Raw genomic sequence first — 12,149 nt, forward strand, 5'->3', positions numbered from 1 at the left:
AGTGCATGTGAATGAGTACTAAGTAGCAGCTGGCACCATGTATGGTAGCCTTGGCCACCAGTGTGAATGTGTGTGGCTATAAAAAGTGTCGTGTAAAAAGCACTTTGAGTGGTCAGAAGACTAGAAGAGCGCGATACAAGTGCAGTCCATTTACAATCGTGCAAACTGAGTCATGAAACGTTACAGGTGTGTAGTTGAGATCACTATGAAGGCGGAGTTGGAAGATGGGTTTTGTCTGAACAAGAGGGGCAGAGGTAGGAAGTCGGGAAAGTAGGGAAGGGGCATACATTAAGTCATGTAATGCTTTCTTTTGGCTAGAGTGATCCCATTCCAAGATGGTCTCTACTCTAAAATGCATCTCTCTCAAAAGCATAGCAGCAAGGTCTTAAAATGTCCCACGCGATATCTTAAGAACACCTCAAGTGAATTTCTTCAAATTTGGCACAAACGTTCACTTGGACTCGAGGATGAACTGATTTTGAGATTTCGGTGGTCAAAGTTCAAGGTCATTGTGATCTCCCAAAACAAGTTTTACGCCAAATCTCTATAATTTACACAATTATGACAAAATTTCACACAAATGTCGAATAGGATCTAATTATGAAGTGATGACATTTTGCACTCAAAAGGTCAAAGGTCGACTTCACTGTGATATCACAATTTTCCGCAAAAACACTTTAATAGCCATTCTCATCATATCTCAGAAACACACTGGGAGACATCTGGTCACATACTGAACTGGTGGCACTAATCTTGGGTGCCCTTCTTTAAACTGTCTCATATCATGTCACATATTTGCTGGACTGTAGCTGCTCCAATCCAAGGCGTTTACACTCGTTAACGGGTTTCTATTACACAAGCATGCAGTCAAGTATTCCATGAGAACTAAAAACACATGCAAAATCAAAAGATAAAATGATCAATAAAAAGAGTCTCACAGAAAATTCAAATGTTGCCACCTCACTAGCATAAATAATAATCTCAATAAACTCCTTACTGCATCGGCTGCATTAACTTAAAGAGGAGAACAGAAGCGGTGTTGAGCGTCTTCACAGCTCATAATTTTATCTTCACAATTCATCTTCTGCAGCCTCCATTACCTTGCAGGTAGAAAGTTCGGCTCTCATAGAAGTGGGCCGAACACTGTAAATGAGGAAATTAATCAGTTCATCATTCAGGTGCACAGATCCTTTCCAGACAGATGTATAATTCATCCTAAACTATATTAACTTTAATTAACAAAAGACGCACAAAGCATGATTTAATTCAGCTCAAATATTAATAATGAAATTAAAGGTATAACTGGCACTTATGGCAGCTACAGTACATATACTCTGCAGATTTCACATCAACTGCATGTGTGTCTGTGTGTGTGTGTATGTAATCTTAAAACTTGTTTGATTTCATTTCCCACTCAGGTGGACGTCTAGGCCTCAGTTCTCTCCACCTTGAGCAAGTCTGCTTCCTGTCCGCTGCTCTTAAAAGTGCTCTGCGTTCAGTCTCACACATATTTACAGATCTTTGCTCTGCTCATTTCTGTTCAGTCAAAACAAAAATAAATCCAGCTGTGTTTACGACAGTTTCCGGTCTGCAGGATTTTAAAGTTCTCTTCAGTGACTCACAAAGTGATTTCTCTCTTTTTGTTCTCTTCCTGCAGGTGAGCTAGTCGCACCGCCTTCAGCTCTACACAGCGTCTCCCCCTCCCACCTCCCTCTTCCTCGGCCTAATCCCCGTCATCCTCTGCCTCACCCCTATCCTCCCGCTTCTTGTGGGACCCAAACACCGCCATGTCTCTCTTGGCGTCTCCCGCCTCCTTCCTCCTCCTGCTCCTCCTCTTCCTCCTCCCACTCCCTCCTTGCCAGTCGGAGTCCCAGCGCAGCGACCCCAGCAGCGTCCCCAGCAGCGTCCCCGAGTCCCGGGCGGTCTCGCCCTCCATGTTCCCCTCCTCCTTCCCACCCTCCATGTCTTATAGTAACAACACAACGACTGGCAAAAAGGAGAAGTGCAAGGAAGTGTCAGTGTGTAGGCCCGGCATCCTGCTGCCCGTCTGGCAGCCCAACCGGCCCGGGCTCGGAGACCAGGTGGCCAGAGCTGTGGTCTACTTTGTGTCCCTCATATACATGTTCCTGGGAGTGTCCATCATCGCAGACCGCTTCATGGCGTCCATAGAGGTCATCACGTCACAGGTGAGAACGGATGAACGGAGGAATATACCCGTGGTGTAGTTTAGTAGAAAGTAGTCGAAATATTTAGCCTGGTAAGACCATCCTGAAGATATGAGCACAACAATCTGTTTCACTCTCTGCATCAGTACGGCCTCTCTGCTGCCCCAAACATGTGCAATCCATTGCAGTCTAGTCGGGCAGTCAGGGGTCGCCACAGTAGCTAAAAATGTTGGCAGCCAATCAGGGACTGTATCGTAGCATGCATGCCGCTGCTTTTCAGAACAGTAAGGGCAGCTTGCACAGCAACAAGTGCTAACTTTAGCACTAGCAGAGAAAACGCAGCAATAAATGAAGTTAAATCAGAAATAGAGTCGATAAAAGTAATTAATCAAGAACCAGAGGATGCACTCTGAATTTCTCTGAGACAAAGTCATTTTTTGCGTTTTTTCTGACTGGATTTGGCAAAGGTTTGATTTAATAACTGGCTCTTTTGGTGATGAAGAAGATGTTCCTTACTGTTGTCGCATACCGTAAGTGTACGAGCACTTATTCATCTAGGGACAAAGTATTAGTTTTACATTAGTTTGAAAGAACCTCAAGGTACAACACTTCAAGTTTCAAGTTTATTTCATTTATATAGCAAAAGTGCTGAACAAAGACTGACATATATGTGTGCACCTACAGACATAATAGTGCTCAAATGAATTAAACAAGACTAAGAACACATTGAAACAGAATTTAAACCCATGGAATCAGATTAAACAGAAAAATAATGGATCAAACAAAATGAAAAGCCAGAGAATTAAAATGTGTATAAAAGTACGTCTTATAAGCATCAACAGACTCAGTCTGTCTAATAAACTTTCATTTGTTTTACTTTAAACCCAGGAAGCTTTTTGTTAATATAGGGGCCATTTACACTGTGGCCATTTACGGTTCTTGCATGAAATGTTAATCTTTTGTTTGGGTTTAGCCTTTTGTTTGCACGATGAGTTTTGGGGGGGCTGAAAATGCAAACTTTTGAAAAAAGAGTGTAATCTTTTGAAAACGCAGCCCCTTCTGTTGCCGTGTAAACTGAAAATGTGCAGATCCTGTGAGAATGGTGACATCACAGCTGCACTTCACGCATGCACGTGGTGTCATTACAAAGTTACAGCACCAACTACTGGCCTGGCATGCATACTGTAGTGCTTTCCATAGTTTTTGTGGACCTGTGTACACCAGGATCATTATCACAATGTTATCATATGAACGCTGATTTTTTTTAAACGCAACGGAAAGACTTTTCCGTTTTTCATAGGGCTGTTCTCGTCTAAATGTGACCTTAGTTTTTGTTCTTTCAACTTCTAAACTTAATATTCACAGAGATGATTGTTGCACACACATCACAGCTTCCAATATTTACGCCATGGATTTTGGCTCGGTTGCAGCTCTGACTTACAGAGATAATGGTGCATTAAATCAGCCATGTTGCCCCATCAGCTCTCTAACTTCTCCATAATTGCCGGCAGTTGATTGTTATTGTTTGCAAATGGACAGAAATCATGCTGACCAGGCAACAAACAACTGAAAATAGACTCACTTTATATTAATTCATTCATAAGGCAGTGCATGCATGTTTAATCACTCATTAGTGCTCTGCTCAAGGTCAGTGACATTGTTTGATGTCCGCTGAGGAAGGAAAGCTACCAGTGAATGTGTTTGCTTCATCATATTGTCTTCTCTTGACTGCGAGCTGGCTCTGATCAGTTTCCCTAATGGGGATTAATATAGATTTCCCTCTCTGTCCATTTATCCTCTATGATAGTTTAAATGACCCTCAGCTGGTTTCAGAGGCAGAGAGGTGCCTGTTTACTGCGAGGATCAGAGTCATAAAGTGTATCTGTTTGGACCGAATGCAGCAGAAACTAGAAAAGTGTACTCAGGAGGGTGCAGATCTCCATCAGGCGGTCACCGGAACTGCTCACAGCCAGTCTACATGATTCTTGTAATTTGAGTAGACCCTAAAAGAAGCCTTGAAAACTGTGTTTCCTCATATGACGGTTTGTATGATATCTTACAGCAGGAACACTCAACTTGCTTTGCTTAGGGGCCACTTTTTAAAAAATCACAGGAGAACAGGGGCCACTTTAGGATCTTTCTAGGATTTTAGTACATTTCTTGGATTTGAGTACATTTCTAGGATTTTAGGACATGTCTTGGACTTTAGGACATTTCTTGGATTTAAGTACATTTCAAGGGTTTCAGGACATTTCCAGGATTTAAGATGTGTCTTGGATTTTAGTACATTTTTAGGATTTTAGGACATTAGGGGCTTAGCTAGGACCTCTGTCTGGGGATGTGGGGGATCCTCCACTGGCCCTTTTTTTGATAAACAAGCTCTATTTTGTTGCTGATTAATGTACCTTGGAACCTATGTATACTAAAAGTACAAAAACAATTCCCAGTGTAAATTATTTTATATTGTGAATTTGAAAATGGTTTGGGGTCCAACCAGCACTCTAACTGGGACCAGATTTGGCCCACAGGCCATACGTTTAGTATCACTGGCCCACGAATTACTGCCCCATGAATGATGGTTTGTGCTCAATGTAATGTTATGTAATTAGCATAGTTACAGAGATTAGATTTAGGCAAATTCAATTACTGTGGTTAGATTTAGGAAAAGAAACATGGAAAAGAAGGCAGTGTAAAATGACTCAAAGTTCAATAAAAGCTTACATGGTTCTGAACACAAGTGTCCTGGAGAAAGTCCTGTGATTTGTGACCCATCCAACACACTAAAATGCCTCCTAACTAAACGGCTCGGGGCCACTTCCTTCTTTAATCCCGTCAGCCCACTGATCACATGATCACAGCCTTCCAAAATACACCAGTTATGCATTTATGTGAGTTATGGTTCATCATTACGTGGGAAATATATGAATTTTGGTGCAATATTTTTAGTAGGAAAATGTACAAACAGTACCTGAGAACAGCCTGAAAAAGAAAAAGCAAACCTTGTCTATTTTTGATGCAGACATATCATATCTTATTTGAATGGTTCTAAATAACTCTGCAGGTAACATCCCAACAAAGTAGGAAATAACAGCATAAACACAATTAAAACAGAAAAAAGAACCCAATTAACCACATAGCCTGCTTACTTATGGTAGAAGCACAAATGTCAAGGAAAAATGACCAAATCATTATTTAGTGGACAGACAAAATGCTCCCCTTCTGAAATGTTCTGGATGCAACGGTACAAAAACAGGTCATAGCCAAGCCGCAGAGAGCTGACATTGTTTCTTGAAGCTGCTTCACAGTGTAGATGGCAGCAAAGATGACAAAAAAGGGCAATAATTCATCCCAAATCGTGCCTAACTTTAGTGCATCATAACATTTTCAGTTCAGTTTCAGTTTATTGTCATTCAAACATATTAAAAACACGAAGGAATACAATTCGTTACCCCTTTTGGATATGGAATTAATGTGCAGGTGCAACATTTTAAAACGAGACCAAACTTTTGTATGGATGGTTTCTATGGTCAGTTTTTGAAGTGTGACGAAGGCCAAAATATGTCCTACAACAGACAGTAAGGCTTGTTGTTTTTAGCTGAGCTGATTTCCAGAAAACTTACGCCCCCTGTTGACCAGTAAAGAGGAATGAGGAGTCAACAGTAAAAAACAATAAAACAGTCAATATAACAGGTTTTTCTAAAATTGGGCATCACTGCAACCACAAGAGATCCTTGAGTGTACAGTCATATGTGTGCACACAAAATATTAGGCTGATTGGTACAGTAGTAGACGGATACACAGACTCTGACACACACACGACCAAATGCACAATCCCCTCTAGACTTACACCTTGCGGAGATAATTACTGAGGTGCAGTCTATCACTTTCAGTGTAAAGTACAGTTAGTGTGTGTGTGTGTGTGTGTGTGTGTGTGTGTGTGTGTGTGTGTGTGTGTGTGTGTGTGTGTGTGAGTGTGTGTCCCAGTCGTCCTGTAATGGTTCAGGTGTTGAGGTTATGCAATTATAAGCACTGAAGCAAAGAGAGGAGGGTTCCAGGAGGTTTGAGTGAGGGCTGATGCTCAGTGTGAGAGAGGAGGACGAGGACACGTGAAGGTCAGCTGGAGGCAGAAAAAGAGGACAGGAAGGAGCAAAGAAGGGCAAACTTTCTTCTTATTATGAGGACAGTATAAGGTTAATGAGGTTTAACAGAAAAAGGACTCAACATTCACCAGTAGTGGGATGTAACTAATAGTGGTGTATAGATACATCAGTATGGATGGATTCAGAGATAAACTGTCCGATATCCTCAACGCAAAGTCAAAACACTGATACATTGATCATCTTTAAGATATGCCTTTATTTTGAGCCTTCAGCATGCATAAAAGTCCAATCAGCCAAAATAACTGCACACATCTTTGGTGGTATGTGGGGAGTTAAATCTTTGAGTTCATCCAGGGAATTGATGCACAATCAGTCAAAAATAAGTGTGTGTGTGTGTGTGTGTGTGTGTGTGTGTGTGTGTGTGTGTGTGTGTGTGTTTGTGTTTGTGTGTTTGTGTGTGTGTTTGGGCCAACAGGAGAAGGAGGTGACCATCACCATGCCTAACGGCGAAACATCAGTGGCGACTGTTCGAATCTGGAACGAAACAGTGTCCAATCTGACGCTCATGGCCCTCGGCTCCAGCGCTCCAGAGATACTGCTGTCTGTTATTGAGGTACACACAGACACACACACACACACACAGTCCACAAGAGTTTTGTCCATCTGGTCCGATATACAGGCTTAATTTTGATTTTATGTGACCAGCTGAATCAGCGTTTGTCATTATGACATGTTCTGGCAATTAGTTGCCTAATAAGCAATATTGCCATGTTATTAACATATTGTTAATGTTAATAATGGACAGGTGTGTGCATTTTACTGCCAAGTCGAACATGGCAACATGGCGATCAAGTTTCAGTAGAGATGGGAGGGTGGAAGAGTCAAGCACATTGTGTTTGTTTACTAGAAAGGTCATGTTTTTTGGGGGTGACAAGACGAGCACTAAAAGAGATTGTCTAACGAAAATTAAAACTGCACCAATATGGAAACATTATGGATTTGTAGTTGAAGAAGGGGTGAGACAAAAAGTGGACAGAAGTTGCTGCACAACACCCCGAATCTATTTATTCCTGTCGCTCACTTTGAAAGCACCACAATAGACGAGGAATAACTTATTCCTGGGGTTGAAATGAGGCGTTATCTATGCAACACTTCCTCATTTCACTGACAAATGAAAAAATAAGGTGTCAGCTGGCTGTAGGATCACCAGGAATCTGAGGGTTTCTGGTGAATAACCATTACTGAAAACAACCTTCTTTGTTTACATGACTCACACATACACTCACACTATACCTCTCCAGGTGTGCGGTCACGACTTCAAGGCCGGTGAGCTGGGACCAGGAACCATTGTTGGCAGCGCCGCCTTTAACATGTTTGTGATCATTGGGATCTGCGTGTGGACAATCCCTGAAGGCGAGAGCCGCAAGATCAAACACCTGCGGGTGTTCTTCATCACCGCCTTCTGGAGCATCTTCGCCTACATCTGGCTCTACCTCATCCTGTCTGTGATGTCGCCCGGCGTCGTGGAGGTGAGTGTGGTTTGGAAGAAAAGAGGGAGGGTTAGCACAAAGGCTAACCCCTACCAGCATTTTAGCTTGGGTGTTCATTTCAGACTCTATTCTTACATTTGTTTATTTTTTTTCTTTTTGTGAGAAATTGATAATAATTTAATGTGAGAACTGTCAGTTTGTGTCACATTATTCCAGAAATACATCACTTATGATTCTACCTGCGCACTGTTTTAGGAGCAGTGTGTCCAAAGAGAGGAAGTAATGTTTTTATGCCTCTGTGTCTGCATGGCCAGATACATTATGTTTTTGAGTTTTACATCCATCTTATTCTCATGAACATGATATCCCTCCGATTTGTGAGGTCATTCTGCTATTGTCATACTCCTCCACATTCTTGTATCTGGTTTTCCACCATCGCAGAAGAAGCTTAAATCATCCTTAAAACCACAACAATACCTGAATCCCAAAGAACCGTTTGATGGCCAATGGACGTCTGCTTGTCAGCAAGCGTTTTATACCATAATCCAGAAACTTACCATTGCTCCAGTTCTTGCTTTTGCTGATCCCCAAAAGCCATATGTTCTTCATACAGATGCCAGCTCCAGTGGTCTTGAAGCTGTATTATATCAAGAACAAGAAGGAGGGAACAGAGTCATTGTTTGTTGCAGCAAAATTTCTCCAAATTTGGCACAAACGTCCACTTGGACTCAACAATGAACTGATTAGAATTTGGTGGTCAAAGGTCAAGGTCCGTGACCTTGCATCTGTCTCATTCTCATGAATGCAATATCTGGAGATGGCCTTGACCAAGTTTCCTCAAAATTGGCAGAAACATCCACTTTGACTCAATGATGAACTTGACCAGATCCGAATCTGGTCAAGTTCACAGCCACCTTGCAAAACATGTTTTTGGCCATAATTCAGGATTTCATATGCTGACTATGACAAAACTTCATGCAAAGTTCAAACAGGATGTGATGATGAAGTGATGGTATTGAATATACAAAAGGTCAAAGGTCACTGTGACATCGTAATATTCAGCAAAAACACATTTCTGGCCATTGCTCAAGGTCATTTCTCAGAAACAGAAGAGGAAACATTTGGTCAGATACTGAGTTAGTTTCACTCATCTTGTCCACCTTAAAACTGTGCTGGTTTCACAGGTCTTCTGCGTTGAGACATACAACCACATTGTGTTAACTCTGTGAATCTGTGTGTATGTTTCAGGTTTGGGAGGCCCTGGTGACCCTCCTGTACTTTCCAGTCTGCGTCATCCTGGCTTGGATCGCAGATCGCCGCCTTCTCTTCTACAAGTACATGGGCAAGCGTTACCGTGCCGACAAGCGCCACGGCATTGTTGTGGAGACCGAGGGAGACTTGACACCAAATAAGGGCGGCATGGAGATGATCGCAGACGGCAAGTTCCCACCGCGAGGGGGCGTCGTGGTTCCTGCCGAGAACTGTGGGGGCGGAACTCAGGACGGCCCAGCGGGTGCAGCGGCCAATAACATTGGAGCAGGCGGCAACCTGCCCAACTCCAACAGCGCAATGGTGAATGTGGAGAGCAGCAAGGAGCTGGACGAGAGCCGCAAAGAGGTGAGAGACAGAGGAACTATAAATATAGGGTTAAGGGTTCAAGGTTTCATTGATCTTTAATACTTGAGAGCTGCAAGATCAAGATCTTTGCCAGTTTGCAACACGTGCATCAAAAATATCCAAAAGATGTTATGATCGGACAGATAGTCTTTCGTTTACTTCCAAATCTGTGAAAATATAAAAGCAAACATTTTGCAGTGTTTTTAGTTTTATTTATTCATTTTTCCCACTTTTATGAGTGGCCCTCGTGGTGTGTTTGGTCTTTTCCTATGTCAGTATAATGACAGGTAAATACTGTACCTGTCACATCTTAAAACTGACAATACTTCGAACCTTTTTGTCAGCCCAGAAAAACACAAAATCTCCTGGAAACACCACTTTCATCAACATTTCTACAACATCAATTTATTCAGAAAGGGTGAAATGACAAAAGAGAAGAAAGTTTTTAATTTAAAAAACACATTCAGAGAAGCTGCTTTCACTGCAGATTGTGCTCTGTAATAAGTCTCTAATCTCATTTTCCAGATTTTGTGTTGCTGAAAAATGCACTTAACATAGAAACACAGTTTCAGATGTCGTGATTATGACATGATTTAAGTGCAAAATGATGGATCATTTTTTCTTTCGGAAAGGCAGAAGTCGCAGTTTCCAGCTGTGATGAGCAGCTCCAGTTTAGATTTCCATTTCTTAAAGTGATGGATGCTTTGTTCTGTATTTTGTGATACCAATTTTATGAAAGTTGTTTACACACGCAGAGGGAATAAAGATTATCTATATTTAAACCTGTTAAAAGCCGATTGATTAGAGATCAGTTGTTTCACCAGTGAGGAGGAAAAGTCTGAGGGGTAGTGACAGCGCGAGACAGTGGAGAGAGGAACATGTTGGAGGTTTGACAGACAAAGGTGAGAATACGATAATGAGGGTCAGAGAGGTCGAGGAGAAATGAGACACGCGGGGAGAAACATCCGCAGGATGAAAAGTGAGGAGGACAGAATAAAAGAGACCAAAAGAGATGAAAGACAACAGGATCAGCAGCTCGTGTCCTCTGTGGACACTTCAAACAGTACTGTGTCCTGTTCTGCTTTTTCATTTGCATTTTTCCTTTTCTGATTTTCTGAGAATTTGGTAAAAAAAAAAAATATGCCTTACGTGTAGATGAAAATCTGACTTATGACCAAACAGGAGTTCTTTTTTTGGCTTGTTTTCTGTCCAACAGGATTACTCAGATGTTATCGGTTACTTGCTCACTATGTCAAAACCAGTCTTGCCAGTCTTGGTTATCCTGTTTTTATACCTCCGTGCTGGCGTTAAACGAGGTCCGAGGCATTATGTTTTTGGGTTGTCCATCTGTCTCACAAACGTTATATCTCAAGACTGCCTCAAAGGAATTTCTTCAAATTTGGCAAAATTATTCACTTGGACTCAACTATGAACTGATTAGATTTCGGAGGTCGTAGGTTAAAGGTCAAAGTCACTGTAACCTTGCATCCATCTCATTCTTGTTGGCAAGAACATCCACTTTGAGTCACGCATGAACTGGTTAGAATTTGGTGGTCAAAGGTCAAGGTCAATGTGACCTCACAAACATGCCACTTAAATATTCAGAGGCTAATTATGAGGAATTTCACAATATAGAATGTGTGCTCTCTGTGTAAAAAATGCAAATGTACTACAATAGCAAATACGAGTTCATGTTTTTTTCAAGTTTATTTACTGAATTTTCTCCCACCAGAATCAGTCCACAGCAGAAAACACAGAAAACTTATACAGTAAAATGAAAAAGTAACAAGACCAGTCCCACCCACCCTCACCTCCTGAAACCACACCATGTTTCAAGTATGTCAGAAATATCTGATTTTGAGCAGCAGACTGAGAATTATTTTCCATGAAGTTCATGTTTTAAGTGCTTTACATCACCAGTCAAGCACACAGCTGATAGGTACATCGTTTGTTTACATGAGGTAACAGAAAAACAAATTTAACAGATGCAGTGTGGAAAGAGAGTGACATTTGCTTGCTGGAGGGACACAATGTAAAATTTATATGAGGCAATTTCCATCAACAGATTTTTTTCTTTAAAGGGTGTGTAGTGCACCTGCCACAAGACAGTGTCTGAGGAGATGCACAGCCAGGACACTGCAAATTATTAAGAATACGTTTGAGAATGCTAATGGAACACGCTAAATCCAAGGCAGGGCCACAGCCAGGTATGCAGGAGCATCAAGCTGATTTGGGAGAGGATTAAATGCTATAGAGAAAATGAAAAAATGCTCAAATTGATGCTATAACCTGTTTGATTTTAATGACTGACCATCTGCAAGTTCTTTAAAAAAATAGCCGAACTTATATTTTGAGTCAATTTTGAATTTCTTGGAAGCGGTTAAATTTTGGCCTAAATCTTGTGGTAGGACAGCTTCTCATTTTATTTTTCAAAATTGAAGGGATTTTTTTTCTTTTATCCAGTTGGCTGTTTTCATCCTAACTTTTTGGAGACAACTTATAAGTACCACTTTTTTTCCTACCCACACATGAAACCCACCCCACAGAAGTTAAAACATGAAAATTATTCAGAGGTTATTAGCTAATATGAAGTGCCTTTTGAAAGTTCGAGTGTTGTAGGAAGTTGTTTTTGAGCTGGAAGCAGAAGCATAAATTCCTCCAGTCTTCCTCCGAGCTGCAGAGACAGAAAGTTCTGCAGTCGGTGTTTGTGTGAACAACCTTGCGTGCTGTCGGTGTGTATGGTTTAATATTTTAATCGTGTGTGGTTTAATATTTTA

The 12,149-nt window shown here is 41.4% G+C and overlaps 1 protein-coding gene across 5 annotated transcripts in view; it reads left to right on the forward strand.

The window, feature by feature from the left end:
- The window catches only part of slc8a2b (solute carrier family 8 member 2b), a 264,636-nt gene that overhangs the window by 210,896 nt on the left and 41,591 nt on the right, over positions 1-12,149 (forward strand). For all 5 annotated transcript variants that reach the window (XM_088079255.1, XM_088079257.1, XM_088079256.1 and 2 more), the window contains 4 exons: positions 1,658-2,186; positions 6,741-6,878; positions 7,567-7,794; positions 9,004-9,372. In XM_088079255.1, coding sequence (XP_087935381.1) covers positions 1,788-2,186; positions 6,741-6,878; positions 7,567-7,794; positions 9,004-9,372 — 1,134 coding nt within the window. In that variant the 5' untranslated portion in view covers positions 1,658-1,787. The remainder of the gene's footprint in view (positions 1-1,657; positions 2,187-6,740; positions 6,879-7,566; positions 7,795-9,003; positions 9,373-12,149) is intronic.

Source organism: Plectropomus leopardus, chromosome 6 (assembly GCF_026936395.1).
Source record: "Plectropomus leopardus strain MGB_pleo_1.0 chromosome 6, ASM2693639v1, whole genome shotgun sequence".
Lineage (NCBI taxonomy): Eukaryota > Metazoa > Chordata > Actinopteri > Perciformes > Serranidae > Plectropomus > Plectropomus leopardus.